Source organism: Eretmochelys imbricata, chromosome 13, assembly GCF_965152235.1.
Source record: "Eretmochelys imbricata isolate rEreImb1 chromosome 13, rEreImb1.hap1, whole genome shotgun sequence".
In the NCBI taxonomy this organism is placed as follows: Eukaryota; Metazoa; Chordata; order Testudines; family Cheloniidae; genus Eretmochelys; species Eretmochelys imbricata.
In genome coordinates, this window is record NC_135584.1 from 3,592,978 (window position 1) to 3,605,734 (window position 12,757).

The following is a 12,757-nucleotide window of genomic DNA, read 5'->3' on the forward strand; positions in this document are numbered from 1 at the left end:
AGTGGGGGAAACGCTTCCACCAGCAGAACCCAGACTTGCACACTCTCCCCGGCAGCATGCAACCAGCAGGGTCCCCGGAGATAACGGGCTGTAAGAGCAGGTCACACTGCAGTTCTGCTCTGCAATACGTCCTGTGACAATGGGATCGGTGGGCAGGCAAGTGAAGGACTCACGGCACATCTGGGGGTGAATTCAGGCATCTTCAGAGCAGCTTATCTTAATACAGAAGTAAATGCAAAAACTGTCCTGCCGTCTTAAGCCCCAGAGGCAGGAGGCTTCAGACCGAGGCTCAAAGCAGCAATTCCCTGTTCTCATCTCCCCCATGTCCCAGAGCACAGCCCCATATGGCCACCTCCAGGATCTGACGCTGCTTAAAGCAGAGGCTGGTTATTAACAGCCAGACCAGCACGTTGTTTCATTTTCACCTTATTTGGATTTTTATTTCTCACCAGATTTTTTTCCTCATCCCCCTTCTACCCACATCAGGCTGTGACACCGTTTTGGTTACCCAGGGTGTCTGCGGTGAATTATTAGTACTTTGATAAGTGGGTTCTCCAGTACTGAGGGGAGCTGTGGTACAGATTACACAGCCCCCCATCCCCAACCCTTTCCATACACAGAGCTCCAAACCTTTGGCAGATGCTCTCTGTGGCCAGGGGGATTGTGCTGCAGACAGCTGACATGGCCCTCCAGGCAAGCAAAGAGAGACCCATGAGCAGAGGGGACTCTTCTGTGCATGGACCAAGTGGGTTTCATTCCTCCAACCCCATATTTTCTACCCACAGTTGTTCCATCCTGGCCCATCTTGTGGATGGAGACCAGTCTGCTGCAAATTGAGCCAAACCCTGAGTCCATGAGGTACTGGGCTGGGCGCCTGGTTCTGGGCAGAGGTTGGTCCCTGATCCTAGCTCTGGGTCTCTCAGGTGCAGGCCCCATGGCTGACCCCCTTCTGAGGCAGTGGGACCCCACAGTCTGACTGCCTCAGACCCCAGACCCAGTGCTTCAGCCCTCCCAAGCTCCCAGTGTTTAAACACTCTCCCCTCAAGTCCACATGGCTGTGGGAGCTCTGGTGTCTAGCTAAACCCTTCAGCAGGGCAGGAACACACCTAACACAGGCTTAGCAAAGGAGATTCTCACCCACAGCTGCATGGGGGTCATTTGGGTGTGTGTTTGTTTTGAGCACAAGGAATGAGGAGGGTTGGCCGCCCATAACTCCCACGGGACTTGTCAAAGCAGCAGTCTTGCTAAGGCCCAACATTCAAAACAACCTGAGTCAGACCCCAAAAATCAGGAGACAGCCCCCCTCAAATTATGAGATTAAAAAAAAAGATGAATGGTTTTTGAGCTGTCTTCTGGTTTTTGACCCCACCCCACCCCATGTGTGTGTGTCGCGTTGTGTTGCCAGTTTATAGTGGGGGATACAATTTTGGCCACTGCATCCCGACAACAATTAATTCCATGCCCCAGCCCCCACATCAGCTCTGCACCCCCAGCCCCACCTCAGTTAATATCGTGCCCTCCAACCCTGACCTCTGCCCCAGCCCATCAACTCCGCCCAGCCAGCCACGCAACCCATTCTGCAGCGCCCGGTGCCCCCAGCTCCGCACCAGTTAGTTGAGTGGCCCACAGCACAGCAGGGGTGCTTTATAAGCAGTACAGACAGCAACACACGGATCAGCCATTGCATTAGCTCGTCACTCAGGGGGCGTTAAGGTCGCTGCTGCAGAGAAGGACTGCCAGCTCCCAGGGGCTTTCAGAACTGTGGGCATCAAACCCAGATCTCAAAACACTAGGAAATGCTCAGCCCAAGTCCCCACAACCTACGCCCACAGCAAATGCTTGATTTGGTCCTTGACTGACTACATGGGACAAGTTTGAGAGTAGCAGCCGTGTTAGTCTGTATCTGCAAAAAGGACAGGAGGACTTGTGGCACCTTAGAGACTAACCCATTTATTTGAGCATGAGCTTTCATGATAAATTTGTTAGTCTCTAAGGTGCCACAAGTCCTCCTGTCCTTTTTACATGGGACAATTAGCCCTGACTCCGTGGTAGGTCAGCCCGAGGACTCTGCATGTCCGGGTAAGTGCAGCCCCCTTCGATGTGGTCTATTTGCAAAGGGAAGTGATTACCGAATTACCCGCTGCCCTCTCACAAAGGCAGGAGGCTCCAGCCAGTCTGAAAGTAGCAGGAAAGGCGTAATAAAGCTCTATGGATTGTGAGCTCCCTGCTCGCATCAGCCCAGGGGGCCAGGGAGTCGTGCGCAGTGAGTTCGTTCTTCGGAGGTTGCCCAGAGCCGAGAGGCGGGTGATTAATGGGGTGGGGGGGAGCTTCCATTTATCACACTGTGTTGTGATCCCCACAGTCAGGCCCAATGGCCTCTTCCCGGAGAACGATATCGTTTAAAACCCCGCTCTCCAGGCTGCTCCCGTGATTGGTCAGGGCAGACCCAGCGGTAAGAGCACGTGACTAGCTCTTTCCAGTCAGGTCACCGGGTCACATCTGCAAAACACCCAGCTCCTGCCAGCCCAGGGAGCAAGAGTCTGGGCCTTAGGGTCGAACCCGCAGGACTCAGGGGCGCTGCTGCGGGGCCACACTATGTGTTAAACAGAAGTAAATTGCATTTCACCCCATCTTAAAGGAATAAAATCAATAATTAAATTTCTCAGATTTGAGCTTGCTCCCTGAAGTGAAGGTCAGTGCAGACAGCGCAGAGAGACAGGCGGAGTGGCCAGAAGCCAAGTCAGGAATTCCACGTCAGCTGCTCCATCAGGAGGTGGATGAGCTTGGTGGGTACATCCCATCAGGCCTGGGCTCCCTCTGTCCGACCAGCAGGGCTCACTGCAGGTGCATCCGTGGACCCATTTCCTGGCCTGCGGGGATGGAGGCGCGGACAGAGACGTTGGCAGGTGGCGACGGTGCAAGAAAACCAGGAAACAGCCCTGGGGCTGCAAAAGGAAAGAATCCAACTGATGAAGGAGAGTCAGTCAATGACCCTTCCCTGAGCATTAGCCCAGCCCAGCCAGGAGCCCCCCAGGGCAAAGTGTCACCAGCGCCTCACATCCCTGTGCTGGAGAACGCCCAGACGGTAAATCATCGTTAGTCTGGCAGCGGAGGTGTTAATTCTCCAAGGCCCATTGCTCCAGGGGACCCTGCCAACCCCACCGCAGCCCAGGGCTGGCTGCGTAGCAGGGGAAGAGTGCAGTGGGCCCAGTCCCCCAGCCCCTGCCACTGATACCCCCTGGCTGCTGGGACAAACACAGGGTGGAGGGCCCTGCTGCCACTTCTGCGTCTCCGGAGGATGAGGGGAGGACAGCCCTTCTGCTGGCCCTCAGGGGAAGAGGCCCCTGCTGCCACTCCTGAGCAGGGGAAGGGCCCTGCCACTGCTCCCAGGAAGAGGGTGGGGGGCCCTGTCATTGCTGGGGGGAGAAGGGGAGCCCCCATCTGCCCAGACACCCTCCAGCCTAGCCCAGACCACAGCTCTTGTATGCCCATGTGGCTAAAGCCTGGACTGCATAATCCAGCCCTGCCTGAGCCAGTTACTCTCATCTTCCCAGGAATCACCTTCTCCCAGCAAGTCGTGACCCCAGAGACATCCAGAGCATAACGCTCCCTTCCCCAGGGGGCTTTGTCCCTGGGCTGCCGCATTAATGCCGCTCATGCTAGTTCCTGTGCTCTGCCCAGCGCAAATTACAGAAAAGCGACAGGTACCCTTTGCTCATCGTGGAGAGGAAGGAGACAAGGAGGAAGGCGGCAATCAGCGCCTTCTTCAGGAAGAGCCCGATCCAGAGAGTGGGGCTGGCTAACGGCCCCCTACCTGTGGTAGAAAAGTATCAGATCAGCAAATGGACAGGAGCCCCCTGGGAGTGTCTGTGAAGTGTGTGAGCGTGACCTGCCCAGAGTGTGACCCACCCGGCATCTCCACCGAGGCACAGCACAGACAGAACTGCTGGTTCTTAGCCATCCCGCACATGCTGCCATGCCCCTGCACCAGGCTCAGATCAAGCTGAACCTTCACCTAGCCCAGCAGGGGATGCTGAGACCCTCACGGATCCATGTTTTGCTGGAGAGATTTGCAGAGAGAAATTAACAGTTCATTCCCGTACCTCTCCCCCGTGGGGAAACATGAGAAGGGAGGAAAAATAGCAAAAAGGGTCCCCACCCTGCTCTGCATGGCTTCTCTCTCACACACACATACACAAGCATTTGCTGCTCAGCTAGGTGTGGGGGAGGCAGGAAGGGGGAATCTCCAGAGCAAATCCAGAGCTAGAGCAGAAATTCCCCCTGGTCCTTCCTGTACTGCGGCCCCCTCTGAAGAGGCATAAATCTTCCCCTGGCCCTACTTTAACACCGGCTCAGTGAACTCCCTGGTGAGTGTCTGGGCTGAGCTGGGTTTGTTCCCCTCCCTGGTACCAGCCCCTCGTGGGGAGGGACGTGTGGCTGGGATGGGAACTCACACTCACCGCTCACAGACACGGCCGTGCCCGCGCCGGATCTGATCTCCTCAGCGGTTCCCAACACCTTCTTAAACTTCACACAGCGATAGGTCCCGGCGTCCGCGGGGCGGGTGTCACTGATGCGGATGGTGAAGTCTGTGTCAGAGCCACTCACAGCCCGTGTCACCCGGGGGAATGATCCCGCCTCTGCATAAACGAGCTGCCGGCCCCCGCCCGAGCCCTTGAACCACTTCACGGGTCCTGCTGGAGCGAGGCCGGTCACAGAGCAGGTCAGAGTGAGAGTCTCTCCCGCTGACACCCACACGATGCCCTGGGGCTGCAACAGCCGGAACTTCTGGGCCCCGGCACCTAACACAGACAACAGGCCAGGCGGAGAGAGGAGAGACAGACATTTTATCTGGACAGCCTGAACTGAGTATCAGGGATCAATGCTACTCTGCTGGATTCCTGAGTCTGAGCCCTGTTGTTTGAGAGACTTGTTCTCATGTCCACCTGGAGCTGGGAGCCCCACACAGGTGAGAGAATTACTGAGGGAGATGGAGAGGATGCTACAGCTCATGTTCAGGGGAGACGTCTGTGATGTTACCTCCCCCCCGCCCCAGGATGCCACTTGGAACTGGGGTACCACTGAGCCCACCTGACCCACCAGCCTAGGTGTTAGAAAAATGTGAAGTAAATGGGGTACCGACTAAACAATACTACAACAGCAAAATGAAAAACAGCCATCAATTGTAACGTGTGTAAATAGTAGTAAACCCACCCCATAGTGTGCCAGACAACCCGGACCCAGCCTGCCTGATCCCATTATAACAGGAAGCCTAAATCACTAGCGGCATATAGAGATAGCCCGACTGGTGTGAAGGGCTTCAGAATATGCTTGCTTGTTTAGCCCCAGTAAACCCATAGCATTGCCTGCAGCCTGGACTCTGGGCTGTTATTTTCCGCCGAACTGTGTCTGGGGACTAAGAGGGAGGAGAGAGATGGACCCCTGCCAACTCTGGGCTCTCTTTAATTGTATTGCTGTGACAAGCTGCAGACCCACTCCCAGTCTCACGCTTTCACCAGCACACATAGAGGTGGGAAACACCCAGCTGTTGTAACCTGCAAACAGGCTTTCTGCCTGGCCCCTGCATGGGCATGCTTCAGCTAAGGCCTGATGTTGGCATTCTGTCATCTGAGAGACAGTGGGAATTGCAGCCTAGGGTGTAGATGGTTTGCAATGTCTCATGGGACTGAATAGTCCAATCCGAGATTTGCATGATCTTTGACAGTCGTTGCAAATATCTGTGTCTTGGTTGGAAGCTGCTTGCTTCCTACTGGCTCTTTTCTCTTCAAGCTTTGGGGGGCCAGCTCCTGTCATGGACTTTGATAACCTGATGGAGACGATGGCTCCACTTGCTACGATCACTTACCAAGACTTCCCATTGGTCAGGATCAATTCCAAGTTCTTTCATATCTCGCTTGCATGTCTCTGTCAAGGTTCCTTCCCCACTCTGAACTCTAGGGTACAGATGTGAGGACTTGCATGAAAGACCCCCTAAGCTTATTCTTACTAGCTTAGGTTAAAAACTTCCTCAGGGTACAAACTTTGCCTTGACCTTGAACCCTATGCTGCCACCACCAAGCGTGTTAAACAAAGAACAGGGAAAGAGCCCACTTAGAGATGTCTTCCCCCCAAAATATCCCCCCAAGCCCTATACCCCCTTTCCTGGGGAAGGCTTGATAAAAATCCTCACCAATTTGCATAGGTGAACACAGACCCAAACCCTTGGATCTTAAGAACAATGAAAAAGCAATCAAGTTCTTAAAAGAAGAATTTTAATTAAAGAAAAAGTAAAAGAATCACCTCTGTAAAATCAGGATGGTAAATACCTTACAGGGTAATCAGATTCAAAACATAGAGAATCCCTCTAGGCAAAACCTTAAGTTACAAAAAGACACAAAAACAGGAATATACATTCCATTCAGCACAGCTATTTTACCAGCCATTAGACAAAAGGATATCTAATGCATTTCTAGATAGATTACTTACTAATTTAAGGAGTTCTGAAGAGCATTCCTGATCTGTTCCCAGCAAAAGCATCACACAGACAGACAGACCCTTTGTTTCCCCCCCCCCCCTCCAGCTTTGAAAGTATCTTGTCTCCTCATTGGTCATTTTGGTCAAGTGCCAGCAAGGTTATCTTAGCTTCTTAACCCTTTACAGGTGAAAGGGTTTTGCCTCTGGTCAGGAGGGATTTTATAGTTCTATATACAGAAAGGTGGTTACCCTTCCCTTTATATTTATGACGGTCTTTTTATAGTGAAGCTTGGGATGACCTGTTGTTCTTATTCCCTCTGATAGATCCCCATATAGCATGTCCTTGGGTATGCGTCCGTCTTCCCACCTACTCAGATGGCCCAGCCAGTGCAGTCATCTTTGCTTGAGCAGAGCTGTCACACTTGGTAAATTTGCCCTTTGAAGAACCTCTATGTTGCTGACGTTATCTTGCCATTTGGTGCTGAGTATGCAGCGTAAACAATGTAGGTGGAAAGCTAAGGAGCTACCCAGATACTCAGGTGCACACCCACTTCTAGAGGATAAATCCAAAATTGTATTGTCTTGCGCTGCACAAAAAATTATACAGTGTAAGCTCATGAAATTTGCCCCCTCCCTCAATGTGGAGGAACATATGCACAGCTTTTTACCCCCCAGTTATGAATTCCACAAACTGGTTTTAGAGAAAACAAAAAAAAGTTTATTAACTACAAATGATAGATTTTAAGTGATTATAAGAGATAGCAAACAGATCAAAGCAGATTACCAAGCAAATAAAACACTCAAGCTAATCTTAAAATACTAAAGAAACTGGTTACAAGAAGCAATTTCTCACCCTAAATGTTGTTTTAGACAGATTGCAGAGATTCTTGAAGGCCATCTGTCCTTGCCCACAGCTTAAAACTTCAGATATTTCATTCACAGACTAGTCCACCTACTAGCCTGGGCTCAGCTCTTCTCCCCTCTCCCCCTCAGGCTTTGTTTCTTAGCTGTTTGCAGCAGTCATCTTGGGCAGGGAGCTAGTGAAGAACAAACCATGATTATGACACTCCCCTGCCTTAAATAGGTTTTACATATGGCAGGAATCCTTTGTCTTCCAGTGTGATTCCCACCCCCGGTCAGTGGAAAAATACTCATATTATCATGGAGTCAGTATCAGGTATCAGGTGACTTGATCACATGACCCTGCAGCCATAACTCAGAGTTAGTTTGCTGCATCCCCAAGAAGACTTCTCTGTGAGTGATAAACATCTTCTGAGACCTACTGTTCTCTCTAATGGCTCTTCCTCACAGCCAGCCATCTAGACTGATTGCATTCTGTCTGGTGGGCGTTCCCGAGGTGTAAACACACATAGTCAATATTCCTAACTTCAGATACAGAAATGATACATGTATACAAATAGGATAATCATATTCAGTAAATCAGAACCTTTCCCATGATACCTCACATGACCCATCTCACCGAAAATACATCTTAGATCTGTTATAATCATATCATAAGCATATCTCTATGAAGAATATGGGGCATAGTGTCACAATGTCTCCTAGAAGAGCAGGGCTCGCAGGGCTGAGATGAAGCCAACCCTCCCAGACTCACACACACAGAGTCAGGCTCTTCGTTGGGGATTTGAAATTAAAATAAAGACATCCCTAGCTCACTGTGGAAATACAGGGAGGGATCTTCCTGTGACGAGGGCCTTCCTGGTGTGTCTCCAACACATCTAATCAATGGCGAGACAGCAGGATTGCCAGCCCCAAATATTAAAAAAAAAGATCACAAGTCAGGTCCCCAAAATCACAAGATTGGCTTAAAAATCAGGAGATTAAAATAGATATTGGGTTTTTTAATTTCTTTTCTGGGTTATCAGCCTGTAGGGCACATTCACCTCACATTCTCCAGCTTCTCTCCACAAGGAGGGTGAGAAACTTAGGTTAAAAATAAAATAAAATATTTTTTTTAAAAAATTAAAAATTAAAAACAATAAAAAAATACAAAATAAAAATATAAAAAATAAAATAAAAGCAAAGCTGGGAGGAGTTTGCTGATTCCAGCAGCTGGAACGCTAAGAAACACACCCAATATTTCGAGACTCGCGATAAAATCATAATAGTTGTCAACACTGAGACTTTCTGCCCTTTACCGTTCTAGCCCGACAGGTCAGATTCCCCAGTTACCTGTTAGTGTTCTTTAAGGAGTTAGCAAAGGGTGGCAAAGGGAATTCCTAACCTTTCTGACCATCCCCCCATCAGAAGAGGAATGCTTGGCAGCTCCAGGTTAAGGGATGAAGTGTTTCCCTGGGTTAGGGCACTATTTGGAAGCAAAGAGCAAATGGCCACAGCTCAGCGTGGAAAGAAGGTAAATGCTGGGCACCCAGGGCTCAGGGCTAGGACAGGGGCTGTGCCAGCTGGTTTTCGAAGGGCAGCTGAATAGCCACATGGCATCCTTGCCATTGGTCAGATTAATCAAGGCTATGGAGGAATGTGGTGAGCTGAATGAAGGCACTGTGCCCAACACCAGCCGATCAAACTCAGCACTGATCACTACTTACTCATTGTGTGTCTGCACTGGGGGAGCACGCTGGAGTCCCAGCCACAGACCAGGACCCCATAGCACGAGGTGCTGCATGAACACGGAGCAAAATGATGGTCATTGCGCCGAAGAGCGGACAGGCTAAGGGTCTGTCTACACTGGAGCTGGAGGGTAGGATTTCCAGCCTCAGGAGACATGCCTCCACTAGCTCTGATTGAGCAAGTGCACTAAAAATAGCAGTGTGGCCATGGCTGCAGTGGCAGCAGGATAGGCAAGCTGCCCCAGGACGTACCTAGGGTTCCTACGGCAACACAGCGTTAGTCATCTCGAAACGTAAACCGGAGGAACCGTTTAAACACTCCATGCTGGTGGGTTCCGAGCTAATTTGAAGGGCTAAGAGGAAAACAAACTGTCTGCAGCACTGTGGCTAGCCAAAGGAAGACATTGCTCTCTGTGCAGCAGCAGTCAGGAAAGAGAGAGGAACTCAGACTCCGTTAAGAAGGGATCAGACAATAACTCAGGGAATGCTGTGATGCCACTATGGGAAAAGGAGAAACAGAAAAGATCCATAGAAGGACAACAAACGTTAGGCGAGATGGTTAGTGCCCGTTGCTGGGTATCTTCTACATTTGTGGTTTTCAACCTTTTTTCATTTGCGGACCCCCCCGCCCCCGGGCAAAAAAATTTCGGCTGGAGGTGCAGACCTGCAGATCCTTTGGAAGCCTTAGACATAGTCTGTGGACCTACAGGGGTCCAGAGACCACAGGCGGAAACCTGCTGTTCTACACTCACCAGGGATTTCCAGGAGAAGAATCAGCAGCAGGTATGGAAGAGACAATCCAGACACTTGGGTTGATGTAGCCATTGTGCTGGCAGAGGGAAAACCTTTCAGCCTCGCTGCCTTTGCCAGCTCTGGTTCTCCGTTGTCTGTAGAGCTACCGAGAAGCTTTGGCTCCAGCTCAGACCACCTCCTACCGCAGAAGGAAGTAGATTGCGTTAGTGATGGCTCCAGCCACAAGATTTGTTCAGACTTAACTATTAACATACTTTGCTTCTCACGGCAAAGCGGCTGCTGTCCCATGTTCTTTCGTGAAGCTTCACTTTCTCCAGTCCTTTGCCCTTCTCGATATAATGGTCCAGTGGGGCCAAAACTGCAGAGGTCTCATGACATGAGCCCCTCTCCCAGATCAAAACCTGATCCATCAAATGGGCCTTTTCCAGTCTGGCTCAGACATGGAATTGAAACTGTAAGTTTGGATCTGGAGCTTCCAGCCTGAAACCCCCATTCCCAAGAAAAATAAAATAAAATAAAGCCTTTGGATTCAAAGTAGCCGTTTTGGCCCGTCTCTAATTGTCAGCGTGCACGAACACACGAGACATTATGTTTGAGATCCCACTTTATTTGTGCCCAACCAGCTCCGTCTTGAATGATGTTACCAGTAGGGCAGGTACTGAGAGGGTTAACTATCTGCGTTCTTTTTCTCTTGATTTCCTGTTGTGACTGCCCAGTTCCCTTTGCCTGAGCTCAGACCTAGAGCCCCACAAACCGCTCTTTGCACGCTAGGCCTGCATGGGGATTTGCCTGCCTACAGCCATCACTGGCATAGACAGGCCAAATTGCTCTGGGCACTGACGGAACTTCCCAGCATTGCCCGTCTAATCCCGTAGCTAACCCTGCATGGGGACAGGCTCCGGGAGCCCCCTGCCGCAGGGAGAGGCTTCGGGAGCAGGGAGGCAGCGGGAAACTTCACTGCTGAAAATAGCAAAGTAGACAGGGAGGCAGGGGCACTGACTTTTTACTGTGCTGGGGGGTGCTTGACCCCCATCTCCCGCTCTGCCCCAGACCCCACCCACACTCCATCCCTTCCCCAACGCCCCACCCCATCCCACCCTGCCTCTTCACGCCCTTGCCTGTTCCTGCCCCGCCCCACCTCTTTGTGCCCCATTCTGCCCCCTTCCCCAAGCATGCCCTGCCCTCGCTCCCCCCTCCCCGCCGCCCAGCACCTCCTGCACACTGTGGAACAGCTGATCCACGGCCGGCGGGAGGCGCTGGGGGGAGGGAGAGACACTGATCGGCAGAGCTACCAGCAGGCGGGAGGCGCTGGGGGGAGGGACTGGCGCTGATCTGGGGGGGTGCTGGTGAGTGCTCAACACCCCCCATTTTTTCCCTGTGGGTGCTCCAGCCCTGGAGCACCCATGGAATCGGCACCTATGCAGGGAGGTGCTGGTTGGGTGAGCAGAGAGCCCTGCAAGGTACATATCCGGGTACATACCCACTGGGTGCAGGGATGTCTTTACTGTACTTGCCTAACCAATGTCTCACCATCTACACAGCACTGCATACCCATCAAAGGGGGCGTGCGGTGTGTGAGCTCCGCACACTGTCGAAAGGCGTGTGCCGTGTAGACCTACCATAGAACAGTGCACAGTGAGAGCAACTCCCTCCCTAAGCAGCCGAGCAGCACCTCCCCACGCTGCATGCCCAGCTGGCCTGGTGTAAACCACGATCACAGAAGGGGGCCCTCTGCGCTCCCTGCTCCCCTGTGACACTGCTTAGGGATCAGAGCATACACTTACCCCGGCAGACTCTGCCCAAAGCAGAGAGGCAGGACGTCACCATGAGGAATGCATCACATTCACCTGCTTGAGACCCCCCCCCCCCGTTCTTGAGACCCCCCCTCACGGACTTTCCTCTTATTCCCCACTTCCCGCAGCCAGGCCCAATGGACAGCAGCGTACCCAAAGCTCCCTTAGGAAACCTCTCAAGGCTGCTCCAGGGCTGGGCCAGCTACAGAGGCTGTAGTAACAGCTCAGACAGTTTCTATTCCTGTCAGCTAAAAGGTCACATTTGCAAGGCTCCCTGCTCCTACCGCCCCAGGGGAGCAAGAGTCTGAGCTTTGGGATCAAACCCACATCGTCAGGGAACGTACCCTGGGCCATCGGGTCAAACAGCAACCTGGTATAATTCACATGAAATAATCTGCATTGCACGCTCCATACTTCATGTTTTCCGTTTGCTGGGCCCTGGGGCTGCAGCACCTGGAACTTCTGGCCGCTGGCACCTGTAATGGGGTAGGAGCCCGATCCCAAACCCACTGCCGTCAGTGAGTGTCTTTACTCTGATTTCAGTGGCCTCAAAAGCTAGGGCAGATGAAGCTTCCATCACAGACTGCATCAGGCCAATGGCTCTGACTCCAGGAGGATGCAGTGGGTAATAAAATGGACACAGTAAATAAATCACTAGCTCAATGCAAATTACAGTGACCTCTGGTGACCAGGGACTTTCTTTGTGTGTCACCTACTTCCAATAAATGGAGGGGGACTTTGCTCCTTAGATAACACCCATGTAGCCAGGGCAACTCCCCAGCTCTGTTTAACCTGGCTGCTTTCCTTAGGAACATACCCAGTGCACAGACCACAATCAGGCTCTCAGATATTTCCTGATAAGTCCCCATGTAAGAGCATTTCAAGGCAACAACTGCAGAGTGAGGAGTAAAGGGCTGTCATGGATCAGGTGAAGAGACAGGAAAAGAAAATTAGGAATATATGCTCTGTGCTCTGCATGCTAAGAGAGAAGTAGCGGGAAAACAAGGGATCAGCACTAGGACGGGGATGCTCAGTATAGTTTGGAGTGATCTGGAAGAGGGATTGGAGCAAGGGGGCAATGTGACATTTTTTAGGTTAATCAAGATTCTGGGGTTGGCGGAGCGGGAGATTGAGGGAAATGCCACAAAA

The 12,757-nt window shown here is 51.6% G+C and overlaps 1 protein-coding gene across 1 annotated transcript; it reads right to left on the reverse strand.

The window, feature by feature from the left end:
- Positions 1-2,800: 2,800 nt before the first annotated feature.
- On the reverse strand, positions 2,801-9,887 carry LOC144273779 (signal-regulatory protein beta-1-like). Its single transcript, XM_077832479.1, has 4 exons — positions 9,815-9,887; positions 4,461-4,802; positions 3,709-3,814; positions 2,801-2,945 (listed from the first exon to the last, which is right to left on the reverse strand). The coding sequence occupies exons 1-4, from the start codon at positions 9,885-9,887 to the stop codon at positions 2,801-2,803; spliced, it is 666 nt and encodes a 221-aa protein (XP_077688605.1).
- Positions 9,888-12,757: the final 2,870 nt, after the last annotated feature.